The sequence below is a fragment of the Micropterus salmoides genome, unplaced genomic scaffold (genome assembly GCF_014851395.1).
Source record: "Micropterus salmoides isolate LMB-PRFRI ecotype aquatic unplaced genomic scaffold, ASM1485139v1 Ms_hic_scaffold_10, whole genome shotgun sequence".
NCBI classification, from domain to species: domain Eukaryota; kingdom Metazoa; phylum Chordata; class Actinopteri; order Centrarchiformes; family Centrarchidae; genus Micropterus; species Micropterus salmoides.
The window spans coordinates 32,762,282-32,778,505 of record NW_024040041.1 but is presented as its reverse complement, the minus strand read 5'-3'; the positions used below and the strand labels follow the sequence as shown (position 1 = coordinate 32,778,505).

Here is a 16,224-nt window from a genome sequence, read left to right as displayed (position 1 = left end):
GGGAACACACCAGGACAGATCTAGCAAAGTAAAACACAAAATATGGAAAGACTGAAAAATCAGGGCATGGACTAAGACCGGACCAAACAGGCGACAGGGCTACACTAAAACATGGAGACAAAGGACTCGAACAGGTAAAAAAAAAAGAGAGAATAAACTAAGCTAAAAAGGACAGTATTTCCCTCTGAGAGCAGAAGTATGAAGTATAACCGACCTGTCTGACGTCTGCAGGGGGATTCAGGCGGCCCGCTGGTGACTAAAAACGGCTCTGTCTGGGTCCAGGCTGGAGTGGTGAGTTTTGGAGAAGGCTGTGCCCTGCCTAATGTCCCAGGAGTCTACACCCGAGTGTCCCAGTATCAGTCCTGGATCGACAGGCAGATCAGCACCAACCAGCCGGGCTCTGGAGCCGCTCACCTGGTTCCCCTCTCGGTTCCTCTGCTGCTGTCCATCGTCCCTGTTCTCGTCTCCTTCTCTGTCCTTTCATAGAAAGTTTAATGATGATTTAATTCACTAGGATAGAGTCAAAATCTGTCTCTCTGTTTCGTGGTCTCATATTTTTTTAGCCTTTTGAGATTCAAAAATATTTCCACCTGTTTCCAGTTCAGCTTCTTTTTGTTAAAGAAGTTTTGCTGGTGTAATGACACTTTATTTAAAAAATGAGGGCTACAACTAACACATTTTTTCATTATTGATTAATCGGCTGATTATTTTAATTAAAACATTAATTTATTCATGTTTCTGTCTCTTTCTCTGTTCTCTCTACAACTTGCTGAAGTTTTATGGCCTTCAAAAGAATATAAAGCTGTATGTTATGTTACATTACTTGAAGTGTCTGATTATTACTGATTATTTTCTCAATTAATTGATTCGTTTATTGAGTCCTTTATAACTCCTACAGCCCAATGTACTCAAAAAGATTTGGACCAACAGTGTAAAGCCCAAAGATTCAGTTCATCATCATGTAAATCCACATCAGAGAAGCTGGAACCAGAAAAAAAGTTTGCTTTAACTTTTTTAAAATGACTAAAAACAACTGACCCATTTAAATAAATCTATAAAAATGTAATGCTTTTTTTCGACCAGTTAATGGCTCTATTTCCTCATTTTGTATATAACAATGAATTAATTATTTAAATTATAAAATGTAATTGCAGAATTTATTTTAAAAGGCTTTTAAATTGAATTTTTCCATCGCACAGTTCATAATGGCCTAAAAGGGTTAAGGTGTTAATGTGTTACTAACTGTGTAAGAATGTATCAGTTAGTGGGTTTTATTTATATTATTCTGGAAACATTAGTAAACAAGTAATCTATAGTCTGAACTTTAACTCAGCGCTCTACAGTCTGTGTGAAGAAAGAAAGTCTAGTGTACACAACAGAGACAACGACTGTATAAACAGAGCAGTTTCCACTCAAGACCACGACATTAGAGTGAACGACCCGTGTTTGTTATGCAGGAGCTATAGGAACTAAGACATATAGAAATGATTGATTTTTATGGCCATGTAACCAGAATATATTTATAACCAAGAATGTATGATTAAACTTTCAGAAAATGCTCTTTGACATCCCTAGAGTTTAAAAGTGTAAAGGTATCCAGAATGAACAAGTTAAATCCTTTTTGAGTACAGTTCTAATTACAGTGCCTAAAAATATATAATAACACACATAAGGGAGTAAAGTATCACAAGAACAATACTAAATAAGGCCATTAGGTGGTGCAAGGGAGAACTAATAAGGGCACATCGCACCAGTAGAACCCCAAAGGGCTGCCATGGATTTGGAAAATAGGTGTACGCCTTGTAGAGGCCCCGCCTGACGCAGGAGGAGCCACATATATTCAGGAGCTCAGAGTTATTCAGTTCGCCTTGAGGTCTGCTGAGGCTTACTCTGGTTTTGTCTTGTAAAGCCAGCAAACTCTATTGCATCGATCTCTGACTCCAGTGACTCCTTTTGGACTCCAAGTGTTGTTTACTTCTACTTAGAGTTTCTTAAAGTGCTGAGGGCAAGTTTGGGCTTCAACCTGGCCTTTCCACAGAACCAGGTGCAGCAGGAAAGAGAGCCAAGAGATGACGTCATGCTTAGAAACAAAGCTATAAAAGGAGGTCCAAAAGAAGTAGAGTGGAATGAGACTTTTATTTTGCATCGATCTCTGACCCTCTCCGATTAAACTTATGTATTCTAATTGGTGTCTGTTTTTGCTGAAAATAAAAATGTTGGGAAAAGTTCAGACGTTTTCATCTGGCCTAATCAGCTTTTTACACAACACCTGTAAAGACACCGTTACAGTAGTTGAGTCGACTGATGATAAACGCATGGACAGGTTTTTCCAGGTCCTGCTGAGACATAAGTCCTTTAATCCTTTATATATTCTTCAGGTGATAGTAGGCTGTGTATTGTAATTGTCTTAAAGTGGCTGCTAAAATTCAGAGTCCATGACTACCCTGAGATTTCTGGCTTGGCAGAAGAGAAGAGAGAGATCAGAAACTGGTGACACTAAAAAACAGTGCTGGAAACAGGTGAAATTATTTAAAGTCATTTGCAGAATTTTCACTTTAGTAGAAACTATTAATTAATTAAATAAAATGTATAGAGCCTGGAGTCAATTGTAGCTTTTTGGTGTTTAATTATAATCAGTTAATGAACCTTTAACTAATCTATTTTTTTTTTAAACTATTAAAAATAAACAATCAATGCTGACTTTAAATCTTACTTCAAACTCAATTAAATTGACCAGTTAAAGATGAATTATAATTTAAATGCAATTGCAGATTTTAATTCACTTAGGCCAGAGTTCAGAGCTGCTCATGTAAATGTGTGATGAGTAATATCATATCTGATTCCTCTCTCTCTCAGATAAGTTGCAGGTCCAAAGAATGCTATTTAATTACACTAACTACTGTCACTGCACTGTAGAATGGTTCAATCAGTGTGTGATTTTGCTCTGTACTTCTACTTGCATACAGTATGGATCTTGTGGGAGATCCAGTCACACCAGTCCATGTGCAGCAGGAGTGAAGCAGAGACAGGAGTCAAGTCCAGGCAGGGAGTCTACAAACAGAGGACAGATTTAGGCGAGTTTACAAAAACAACAAGAAAGCAGCAATATCTAGAGGCTAGGCGTGAGACTGACTGTGCAGTTTAGTCTACAATCTGGCAACAAGTTACAGATAAGACTGGGTATACATGGCAGATTTGATTGTGGTAGATCACAGAGACACAGACAGGGGAGGAGGAGAGAGAGGCACACTCACAAAGCTGCTCTGGATTACACATGTAAATCATTATGTAGACTTTTATTAATTCATTACTGTCACTACTAATGTCTAGTTGTTGTTTTTTTTCACTCACAACTTATTTACTTTATTAGCAGAGGATACATGAAAATGTATTAATCTTTACAATTATAAATAGGTAATAGGCTTACATTAATGTTCTAGCTGGTACTCTGGACTGATGAGTCAACATGTGAAATATTTGGCTGCAACAGAAGGCAGGTTTTTCACCGAAGGGCTTGAGAGCGACACAAGAATGAGTCTGCAGGCAGAAGTGAAGCAAGTTTGGAGAACTGCATTTCTGCAATTGGAGTTGGGGATTTGGTCAGAAGAGAAGTAAATGCAGATCCATCATGTTGTAGGGGAGAGCGTGGTATGTTGTCACACTTACTAGAATTTGCTGGCCGCCATTTCACAATGGTATAAATGTCGTACCAAATAAAATAAGTCTTGGGCGCATATAAAATCTTATCTCATTACAGAGTTGTAGAATGTTAAATATAGAGTTTGCACTTGGCTGGTAAGTTGTCACACTGGATTGTCAAAAACTTTTGGAACCCATGTGAGCAGTGGGGTAGGAATGATGAATTGATGACACTCGTGGTTATCCAAAAGGAGGAAACAGGACTTCTCATTTGAGCACTTTCCATGTTCACTGAAATGTTTCAGGAAGTCAACAAAGTGCATGTCTTTGATCCATCCAGAGGGATTTTACACTCATTTGCTGACACTTGGCCTGTCAGGAAATGATTGCGGACGTTGATATGGGGAAGAATTTAACATAGAGGTATACTATTCCCTGCGGCTGAGACAGCACAGGCCAGTGTGACAACTCATATTTAACACTTTGTCTACGAAAAAAACATGAACATTTTCTCTGTTGAAGCTGATTACACTGGCAAGATCAGTTTCTCAGTGACGGTGTTGTGTGCCGATTGAATAAGCCTGTACACCTCTTTGCTGGCCTTTCTGCAAGCTAATTCTCCCATTCTTCCGTGGTGTTGTATAACCAACCATCGTTGTTGGCATTGCTGTTTGACTTAGTTTTTTCAACAGTGCTTCTCACTTGAGCACTTTGCATGTTCATTCAAATATTTAAGGAAGTCAACAAAGTGTGTATCTTTCATCCATCCAGAGGGATTTCCCCCTCATTTACATGACATTTACATCTGCTCATATGGCAGGCGCTTTTATCCAAAGCGACTCGCTTTTGAAGAACAACATACAAGCATCAACAAAGCATCAAATACAGCACGAGAACGGCAACTGACAATACATACTAGTAAGAGCCAGGGATGTTGTTAGGCCTTTTTAGGGGGTCATATTGTCGAGGTGTGAGGCGGCCGCGTTGCAGATTCTAGAGCTCTGCCGGTGCGGCTGTGAATTTGCCATGGGCATCGGGTGCTGCACAAACGTGTTAATCATCACTTCCTGTTTCCCCTTTGTGGTGCTACATAGCGCTACATAGCACTTCGCACTACGACTATAAAGGTGGCGCTATGACTGTGGGTGAATGTCGGCATGTACGTGTGTTCAGGGCGGGACTCTTAATAAACGTGTAAAATTTGGTAGAGATCTGAGCATGTATAGTCGAGCTACAACAACTTCGTCGTGGCAAAGCGTGGAACTTTGCCGCCAAGCCACCTTCACGCTACTTACTGCGGCTTTCTGGGAAAGTTCTGAAGTTGATATGTCCAACGTGCTAGAAGCAGTACATTACAGCGTAAAACATGTAATTTCCTGTTGCCAGCAAGTGGCGCTATGACTTTGAGTGAATATTGGCATATGGGTGTGTCCAGGGCACGACTGTAGGGGGTGCTAGCGAGCCATTTTGCCACGCCCATGCGCGAAACACATAAAATACGGAATTTTTCACCACTCCTGAATTTTATGCAAAGTTTGGTGAGTCGAATATCTTTAGGCCCCCAAAATTGAGGTTACTTTGCAGAAAAAACAAACAAACAAATCCAGTTTCAATAGGGACCTCGCACGGTTCGTGCTCAGGCCCTAATAAAACGGTGTTAATAAACATCACATCTTGTTCTCAATATATATAAATATATATATGTGTGTATAGGCTATATATATATATAAATATATCCGGGAGGAGGACGCCCCCACGCCCATGTAACATTACAGTATGTCTGTCACTTTTTATTTGTTAATATCTTGTCTTCAGTGGTTGTTGACATAAGTGTAGTTCTAATACAGTAACAAAAGAAGCGAGTTAGGCATATCCTGGGGGCTAATTTCCCCCTCCGTCTTTCAATCCTAGTGAGGTCCCTGTTAAGATAACTAATAAATACTAGTAAGACCTAATAGCACATATCGCATCAATGGGGTAAATACCTTGGGACAGAAGTAAGAGTTAACAAAAAAGTGCAATCAATACAGAATAATTGTAAGGGGATAGAAGAAGAGGAAGAGCACAGGAAGTGCATGTTAGAAGTTAGGAGTTGTTGAGGTGTTCCTGTCCATCAAGTGATTGCAGAAGTTGACATGGGGGAAAATAAAATATGGCGGGATACTGTTCCCTGTGGCTGAGACAGCACAGGTCAGTGTGACCCTTCTTGCTTGAATTGACGTTCAGCCATCACCTTGCCAGGATTGTGTACATTGGTCACCCCAGTTTCATTATCAGTCCATATGTCTCCTGGTCCAAACTCATATTTCTCATATTTCACAAAACTTTATTTGTGACAATGTCGAATTAACATTTTCTCTGCTGAGGCTACTTTCCCCACTAAACCACTCTTTGCTGGCCTTTTCTTTTTCTGCCCACATAGACGGGAATGTCAGCTGGTGTGCCAAAGCAAACCGGTAGGCAACTTGGCGACAGACCAAAATAAATGTCAACTGTCCTGGTAATATATTCAACAAGCTGCTTCTCCAAATCAGGAAAAATTCTTCCGTGGTGTCAAATAACCAGCTATTGTTGTTGGCATGGCTGTCTGACGTCTTGTCTTGTCAGGTAGTCTTTTGACAGTACTGAGTCAGGGTATGGTCACTTATGTCAAAATCTTTTGCTGTACTCCTGATTGATTTTATCTGCAACTATACCATCCTGACTACTTGTAACATTATGTCAGGTGGTGTGGTAGCATACTCTGTGTGTTGTTGATCATTTATAACCATATTCCTTCCTACCTTTCCTTCCAAAGCACATTTCCTCATTTTTACAAATAAATTACTGGCGCATTATGCTGTCTACTATGCTACTACTATTCACTAGCAAGGACCAAAACCAACAGATACGATTATGATGATTTATTGATAAACAAACTGAAAGATGTCTGATGCTGTTGCTGAATAGACATTCGAAAGTGTTGTGGGGAAGCTACGATAGGGAAATCCGCCGTAGCGCCTGGGCATGACGGACCCCCAAAAGGCTTCCAGTTACATTTTGTGATCTGGGATCTTAAGATCTGAAATATAGTGATGGTACGCTTCGTAAGACCATCAGCACATGATCTGTATCAGATGCTCGGGACTGACGCCGCAGTAGGATGAATGGTAGCTCAGATCCTGGAGGAGTGACCGAAGTAATAGATGGGAGAAATGCGTTACGAAAGACTACTTTGACGGAACTGCTAGTAGAACCGGAAGAGAGTAGCTACTAGACCAGTTTCGGATCATCTCACATGGTTGTGCGCTGGGATTCCTTGTAGTTCACAAGGGTTTTAAAGGCTTCAGAGATGACTGGACTTCGAAGAAAAAGATGAACGTAAGCTGGCCTGATTGACTGGACTTCGGATCGCTTTGGTAGAAAGCAGTGTTGTTTGAGGAATGACATAATTGCAGGAGGAGATGCAGTGAAATGAAACTGAAGAGAGCAAGTGTGGACGTAATGTCTAAGGTTCAAGTCAAGTGAGGGATGCTGTAACCAACGCAGATGCTGTGGAAGCAGATGGACAGTGAGTCTGCTGTAAGAGGAAGGCTGCAGGGGTCTTGAGATGGATTTTGATGTTGAAGACCTCTAAGAATTTGGGTTATCTGAGAATTTGGAAGTTTGAAAAAGAAGCCAGTGCTTCCGCTAAGATGGACTTCAGTGGGGTGTGTTTTGTAGCCACTTTGGGCATGTTGATGAAATAAGATGTAGTGACGAGATCGAATGACAAGGAGTTCATGTTGTGCTAGTTGTGACAGTGGCTGAATTCTTCGAAGCTGGCCTGTAACCCGAGAGAGGGCTATGCTGTTAGTTGTAGAGTTTCGAGGACCATTCTGCTGCGATTAGTCTTCTTTGTAGAATCCCCAAAAACCTGCAGAAAATGTGGCAGCGGTGTACGATTGGTATCCCTGGGTGTCACGATTGTTCCTCCAACCCAATTGGCAAAGACTGAGCCAAAACGAGGAGGAACTGGCGATCGAATGCTGACTGGACAAGCTTTCAATCCAGAGTACAGTGTGAAACGGATTGTGTCGAGAGTGAATCCTAGAAATCTTGGGTCATGGGAAGACCTGCTGTTTCTCTGCAGACCTTGGAACCCGGAGGTTGGAGAAGACCGGAGAGCTTGGCGCGGCGGCAATGGATGAGACCAGGTACCACTTGGGGGCATGGTAGGTTTGCGTGGTCGATTGGTCCCTGATTACACCACTTAAGAAAGCTGTGGCTTGGAAGCAGTGTGGATGTGGATTTTTGGTAAAACCGTGCTTCTGACTGGCCATGTAATCGTCTTAGTGTATGGAGAAAGTGTACGCAAACTTGGGTTAAGAGGATCACCGAAATTAGAAATGGAAATAACTTGGTGCTGTTAGGGCTGTGGAGGAAAGCTGGGTGCCAGTGCCGGAGGTTCTAGCTGTAGTTGCTGTACTGGTAAAGATGCTGGAGATCCTGACATCCCAGGTGCCAGAATCCCAGACTAGAGCTAAGCTGAAACGGTTTCCAACAACGAATTGGATGGTTCTATTTAACGAACTGACTGACACAGTCAGGTTAGGGATGACTGGGAGTGAGTGGCATCCTGGTGCCAAAGCCCCTTAATTTTGAAATGATCGTTCACTCAGAACAATTTTAGTTTAAAATGACATCGGTTTGGAATGACTTGCTTTGAAGCGACTGTTCAATTTAAATGACTTTCCCTTGAGACAACATTAGCTCAAAATGACATGGTTTAAAACGAATGGAAACAACTGTTAGCTGGATGTTAGCTTGAAACGATTGTTCGATCGAAACAGTGTTCGCTCGAAACTACTGTTAGCTGGAGGTTAGCTCAAAACTACTGTTAGCTCGAAACTAGTTTTGCTCAAAATACTTAGCTAGGAAACAAATGTTAGCTTGAATGACTTAAGTGGAAACTAATGTTTACTTGAAAACGACTATAGCTCAAACCGAATTAGCTAGAAGACGACTGCATGGAATGACTTAGCTGGAAAATAGCTAAGTTAGGAAATGATTGTTGACTCAAGACGATTGTTAGCTCGAAGTTAGCTTAAAAGGAATGTTAGCTCGAAACGACTTTTGGTTGAAGCAACTTAGCGAGATGGCGACTGTTTGCAGGAAGCGACTTAGTGAGACGGTGACTGCATGAAGCGACTTAGTAAGACGGCGACTGTTTGAAGCGACTTAGCTAGATAACGAGTGTTTGCTTGAACGACGTGGTTAGATAACGTAGCTAGGTAATGACTCTTTACATGAAACAACTTAGCTTTAAAACGAAAAAAAATGAACCCCGAATTGCCCCTGTTCTGCCAGTGTGGCTGGTTCTGAGAAAACGCGTTTTGGAGTGGCATTAACTCAGTCTGTTAGTACTTGGCTTGGAAACCGCTGGGTTGCAAGATTGAGTCCGGCGTGACCCATGCCAAAGGTGAACCCTGAGCTGCTCCCCAGGCGCCGTATGATGGCAGCCCACTGCCACTGTATGTTGATGTGCAGGGACGTGCACAGGGGGGTTGCTCTGGTTGCCCGGGCAACTGCCCGTTTGCCTTTCCTGACTCAAGTTGCCCTTCCGACTCGCCCTTCCGAGAAAATAAAATAAAATAAAATAATAATCGCGATCGCAAAGCCTCATTCACTTCCATTCGGGCACCGAAAGTGAAAGTCAGTAGGGGAAGGGCAAACTCTGTTTAAGTGGCTGCACTGCTGCAGCGCTGCCTGCACGTCAGTCGATTCTGTTCCCTACCGGAATTCCTGTTTCCTTCCTTTATGCAATCATACTACAACAAATCATGCGTAGTTTTGCCCAGTTACCATACGTGATACGTACCAACAGAAGTGAATACGAGCTAGAAGCGCAACTGAATGTACGGGAAGCCAAAAGGTTAAAAAAGGATTGTATTTTTTCCGAAATCTAAGCGTTTTTTTATTTAATATTTTATTAGAAGCGAGTTTTCCCCATCTGTCAATTCAATCTAGATTATTTATTTTCAAATAAAAAAAAAGGAAAATAATAATAATAATAATGATTAAAAAAAACAATAAACAATAATATAAGGAACTCTTTTTCTCATATGTATTTTGGTGACATTTATATTGTTAATACATTTTGGATACTGTGTTTAGTGCCTTTTTTCAGGTCAGAGCAACTGCCCTTCAAAATTCCTGTGCACGTCCCTGTTGATGTGTTTACCGGGGTTTTCCTCTCTTGACATGGATTAAATGCAGAGAACAAATATCCCCTTCCCGATCCATTTTTGGGGTGGCAGTAGCTCAGTCCGTAAGGAGGCTGGAGGGTCGTCGGTTCAAGTCCAGCTCGGACAACAGAAACAGAGTGGGGACTGGTAGCTGGAGAGGTGCTGCTTCACCTCCTGGGCTCTGCCGAAGGTGGCCTTGAGCAAGCCTCTTCACCCTAACCGCTCGGGGTGCCACACCAAGTGGCAGCCCCCCTGCTCTGACTCTCTCAATGTGTTGTTTGTGCATGTGTGTGTATTTCAGACCTGTGTAAAATCCTAACATTAACAACAGAGTGAAAACATTGAATTTCCCCTTGTGGGATTAATAAAGTATATCTTCTTATTCTTTTTCTATGGGTTTTCAGGCAGCCGGCTGTAAGCAGCAGGAATTCACTGATAAGCGTTTGTTTGATATGATCAATGTCTACTTTTCCTTACCTGTGATTCACTGTAAACAGGCTCATTCACATGTATCAACACTGATAAGGTGTTTTACATCAACCATTTCTGGCTGAATGTGGGCGTGCAGAGGGCTGCATGTGAGGCTGATCCACCTGCGCACATTTCCAGGTGTTTGTTTCTGTTTTTTTGTGCACGTACACTTTTAGTATTGATTCTATGCCCTGTTTTATAAATGAGGCTTATGAGCTTATTCCTGAGCTGAGATGGGACACTGAGTTTTGGGTTTCAGAACACATTAAGATTAAGCAGCTAATATTCAAAAACTCACTTTTAAAGTACATTTATTTGTGTCAGCTGCACAGAAATATTCACATCATCTCCAGCATGATAACTGTGTCAGAAATGCGACTAATCACAATATATCGGGGCCACAGAGGGTTTGTTGTTAAAGAAGGGCGTGTGTGTGATGTGAAGCGTGCCCTCATGATCAACGCACCTGAGGGCAGTTTGGTCACACCTTCCCCTCCAGGTTGATAAACTCCTCCGTTGATCAGCAGACACAGTTGGTAGAGTCGCACCATGGAGGTCAAACTGTTGGTTTGTGGCGTCGTGCTCGTGGTCTTAGCGGTTACAGGTGAGTGCTGTTAAATATTGTCTCAGTAGATCACCTAAATTATTTTGAGTTCATAATGAAAATAAATCTGGATGGAAGAGATTGACTCTTATCTAGTTATAGTAAAATCAGACACTTCGTTTATATTCCTGTATGTTGATGTGTTTACCGGGGTTTTCCTCTCTTGACACGGCGTTATCTGTTCACACAGGTGAGGTAAAGTAAGAGGGAACTTCAGTGCCAGCAGCAACAAGCAGAAATATTTGAATATTAATTAAGTAAATGAGTTTACTTAATTACAGTTTTAAAAAATTAATATTACTAGTGCTGGGCAACGATTAAAAATCACGATTAATTGCATTGTTGTGCACAAAACTGAATAATGAATTCTAAAGTAGTGTATTGCGCCCTTTTAATTTAAATGTACTGCTATATACACAAAAGTGCAATTACGTGGTTCGCAAACACTAAACAAATAAGGTGCTTTTTACCAGCAGTATTCCCTTTACACAGCAGCAATAAAATATTTCTTGTAAAGCTCAACTTAAACATTAATGTAATCAAATCAGATATAAAATCAAAGCTATTTGTCACTGCCAGGGCGTTACCTTTTATCTAGCTGGTTAAAACAAGTTACCATCAGAGTCCAGTTTTCTGAACAGGTATCAGCATCACGTATCTTTTATCAGGGAGCAGCAGAATTTCTGTAAGTTTCACGTTGCTGTGCTGCTTCAGCAGATGTTTCAATAAATCAGATGTCGAATCGTTGGCGGTTGAAAGCTTTTTGCTGGTTGCACAGAGTTTACAATGAACGACAATGTTCTTTGCATCTTAGACTGTGACACAATAATGGCAGTAGCTACTTACAGCTGTGGAAAGAACGCCTCTCTCCCTCATTCTGGATTCTGCTTTTAGCTTTTTGGCTAACAGCTGACCTGAACAACATACGATCGATGCCGCTGAGCTGCTGAGCCGTCGCACATTCATGTCAAGCATGGTGCGTTCAGTAAAGCAGTAGCGCAGCCTTACTGGATTAGTAACTGTAATAATATTACTGTTTTGAAAGTAACACTACACTACACGTTACTGGGAAAAGTAATGTTATTACAGTAACACGTTACTCAGTAACAAGCCATGTTTCCATCTAATTGTCATGCAGATTTTAAGCGTACTTTTGCAATGTTGCAAAAAAGAAAAAAAAAAGACCATCAGTTTCCAGTCACCAGTTTCCATCAGCTGGTTTGGAGCGAATAAACCAGGCAAGAGATTCAGCAAAAATATGCGGTGATACGGTTTGATCCGTGTGCAGAATAAAGTATCTGAGAAGGATCTTTAAGCGGTGAATGCATAATTCGGCAGAACAGATGGTGAAGGCTGCCTGCCCAGATCTGCATCCACCTCTTTTCTCAGCACAAATGAGCGTTACCAGCCGCGAGGTGCGTGAAATTCTCGGCAGGCGTGCAGAACTCTGCACAACCGGGCAAGACGCCGACAGCAGAAACAGCTGATCAGACGTGAGTTACAAGTTCGCTACATTAAAACTTATTCGGAAAAAATGTTTACATCTCCCATTTAGCGCATGTACTTATTTTCGACAAAGGCAAAAACCACCTCAACCGCGAGCGTAAAAACTTTTTTGCGAAATAAAGGATTTTTTTCCGAATTTTGCCGTTTCCATCGACCTTTTCTGATGCGACGCTTTAAAACGCGCATTAAAAAATGTTGATGGAAACACGGCTACAGTGAATAAAAGTTGAAAATGACTCAAGTTTCTCAGGAATGCAGGACAAACTAGTTGGTTTTGTTCTCAGAAATGTACAGGTGCATCTCAGAAAATTAGAATATTGTGAAAAAGTTCATTTTTTGCCGTAATCTAATCAAAAAGTGAAAGTTTCCTATATTTTAGATTCATTACATATAAAGTGAAATATTTCAGGCCCTTTTTGTTTCAATCTTGATGATTATACCATATATCATGGAAATCAAAAATCTAGTCTCTCAAAATATTAGAATATTATAATAAGGAATTTAAAATACAGAAATGTCAACCTGAGAAGAGCCTTTACTCTCTCGGTCTGGTTCAGTTCATACAACCACAATCACAGGGATGACCTCTGACTTGAGAGTTGTCCTGTCATTGACGCCCTCTACAAAGAGGGTAAGCATCAGAAGGTCACTGCTGAAAGGGCTGGCTGTTCACAGAGCGCTGGATCAGAGAATATTCATGGAAAGTTGACTGGATATTTTGACATATGGACTTTTCTCTGAGCTGTAAGGCATAGTCATCGAGATTAAAACAAAAAAGGCCTGAAATATTTCACTTTATGTGTAATGAATCTGTTGGGGACTGCCAGCTATTTGCCCCTATTTCCATGAAAAATGCCTAAAATAACAAACCCAACATTAATCAGGAATAACTCCTCAACCGTTTGGCCAGATGCATAATTCTGGTCTCTTTTGAAAGGTCAGAATCTAAGGAATAGAAATCCATTGTAAATTAACATGTTTATTTTACCATTACAGACTAAATGGAGATGCAATATAGAAAAAATAGGATATTTTTCATCCTCGCCTGGTAAAAAAGGTATATTTTATTGCAATAAGCCATCAAAACCATCATAAGATAGATCATAATACATCTGAATATGTTTTAATACACCTGGAATGCAATTGTAACTTTAAAATTGATGAAAATAAACTAAAATGCAACAGATATCATACATTATTTTCAAAATATACCAGGCGAATGTCCATATTTTGGCAATATTTACTGTTTAAATGTTGACTTTTATTGGGAGTTATCTTTAAAACACCTTTTATGTCCATACAACCATGTTCCAAATAACATAACATTGAAATATTGATAAAACAGTGAATATTCATCAACTTTCTTGTCACCAAAAGCAAAATGCTTTATAGGCCTGTAACTTGAGAATGGAACGTCCCACAGTGATGGGGGGGGGGGCATTAATCGATCCGGCTTGAGCAGACCTTTCATTTGCCACTAAATAGCGAAAATAAACCTGTGTGTTCCAAAGCTGCACTTCTCTTAATCTGCAGAAAATGGCGAGGAAAAACAGGCACAGCTCCCAGGCATTGTTCAATAATCAAGATGGCGCTCGCCGATACTTGGAGCAACAAATCAGCTGATCTTTGGACTTAAAAAGGCGAAAACGGCAAAACAAGAAAAAAGGTTTTGACGGTACCGGGGGCATCAAATTCCACGTTTTTGAATTAAATTATCAAAAAAAATAAACTTATACTCACAATATTCTAATTTTGTGAGATGCACCTGTATAAATGGCTGTCAAAACCATTTTAGTTTCATGTAGAGATCATCAACGGACATCAAACAAGCAGACAATTTCCTGTAAGTGACTAAATGTATTGTTATTTCTCTCTTCTATAGGAAGCAACTCGCAGTCAGATGGTGAGTTATATCCTCATATGTTTATTTAGTCATTACATTTATTTTTTTCTTCTGAGTTTAAAACAGTCCAGGTTTGTTAGTCGCACATATGAAGCTCCCTGAGAGTCGAATACTGCCTCTCCGCAGAAGTTGGTTAAATTGTGATGAAGTGTGGTTCAGACCTTCATGTTCCCCTCAGGATGAGTCCTAGAAACTTTGGTGATCCTCTGACTTTTCATCCAGCTTCCTGTCCGGAACTTCAACAGAAAACCTCTGAATCTTACATCAGCTCTTGCTGTGCTTCCAGCAGCATGCTAACATGCTAAATGTAGAGCAGGTGTCAGCATTTTATCTTTTTAATAACAATAATTTTTATTTATTGAGCCTGTTTTAAAGTCCATGTTACAAAGTGTCTTTACAAGAGCAGAAAATAAACAGGTTTTAAGATAAAACAAGAAGTAACAGATAAAAACAAGAAAATACATTTTAAGGAATTAAAATACAGGTAAAATACAATAAAAGTAATTCCAGAGCCTCGGGGCCCTGAATGCAAATTATACCTATGCAACATTTACATGAATTTTTTTCTCTCCAGTTTGTGGCACTGCACCTCTCAACACCAGGATTGCAGGAGGGGCGAATGCTCCTGCAGGGTCGTGGCCCTGGCAGGCCAGTCTGCAGAGCAACGGATCTCATTTCTGTGGAGGCTCCCTGATCAACAACCAGTGGATCCTGACTGCTGCTAGCTGTGTCAGCAGGTGAGCTCTGATCCTGTCACATGACTTCACCTGTACAATCACAGTGAGCTTGTATAGCAACAAAGAGAAAATGTAATGAGGGTGCCGCAGTAAACCACATTAAAACCATTTTTTCTTTCTGCTGTTAGTGACAGTCAGACACCATTACAGCTGTTTCAATTCAGATCTTTATTATTCCACAAAAGGAATTTCTTTTTGCAGCAAGGCTGCATAGAAACTTAAATAATCACAGTAAGACAAGTGAAGACACTGCTGCTATAAAGAGTCTATAAAAAGTCCCTCCCTTTCAGCACCATGTGACCTTGTTTCAGAAAAATATGTAACCTATGGTAGTCAACAGTTTTTTTTATCTATTTATTTTAGACGCATAACATTTAGTTTTGTGTGAAACCGCTCGATGAACTACATCTCTCATCTTGCACAGTATACGTCACCAACATCACTTATTTAAAGACAGTTTATTCTAAAATTCACACACAGTCAGCACCAGTATCTGTCACATATTTAAACATGTTGTCTTTTCTGCTTCTCAGCGCCAGACTCAATCTCACCGTTAACTTCGGTCTTGACGCCCTAAACCTGTCAAATACAAACTGGATGTCCCGGAATGTGTCCCAGATCATCAAACATCCCAATTATAACACCACCACGAACGATAACGACATAGCCTTGCTGCAGCTGTATTCACCTGTTAACTTCACCGACTACATCAGACCCGTGTGTCTGGCGGTGGACGGCAGTGTCTTTAACGCCGGGACAACCTGCTGGGTCACCGGATGGGGAGCCATCGAGGCTAACAGTGAGAATTTAAATTTATTCGACAATCATTTTTAAATGTTTTGTTATTAGTGAATGATTGCATGAACTAATTCCATTTTTATTGTTTCATTTGTTATATTTTATTGTTGTGTTTTGCAAACTACACCAAATTATTTCTATAAACCAGAACCACTTCAGAGGAGATGGACAACAATATGACGTCATTAGAGGCCCAAATAAAACCTCAAAAAATTCAAAACCACTTCTGATACTTTGATGCTAACACTGATGTGCTTTTACTGCAGTAATGGATCATCTGATTTTGGACTGCCCCAGGTCAACAAGGCTGACCTTGTTCCTCCTGAAGACGTAAATCTTCACAGATATATAGATATTTAT

The 16,224-nt window shown here is 40.5% G+C and overlaps 1 protein-coding gene across 1 annotated transcript in view; it reads left to right on the top strand.

The window, feature by feature from the left end:
* Positions 1 to 16,224, top strand: part of LOC119918107 — a 29,017-nt gene that overhangs the window by 11,606 nt on the left and 1,187 nt on the right. Inside the window, exons 7-13 of the mRNA XM_038738649.1 lie at positions 223 to 481; positions 7,751 to 7,832; positions 8,031 to 8,118; positions 10,857 to 10,920; positions 14,309 to 14,329; positions 14,904 to 15,066; positions 15,600 to 15,865. Of these exons, the coding sequence (XP_038594577.1) occupies positions 223 to 481; positions 7,751 to 7,832; positions 8,031 to 8,118; positions 10,857 to 10,920; positions 14,309 to 14,329; positions 14,904 to 15,066; positions 15,600 to 15,865 (943 nt within the window). The remainder of the gene's footprint in view (positions 1 to 222; positions 482 to 7,750; positions 7,833 to 8,030; positions 8,119 to 10,856; positions 10,921 to 14,308; positions 14,330 to 14,903; positions 15,067 to 15,599; positions 15,866 to 16,224) is intronic.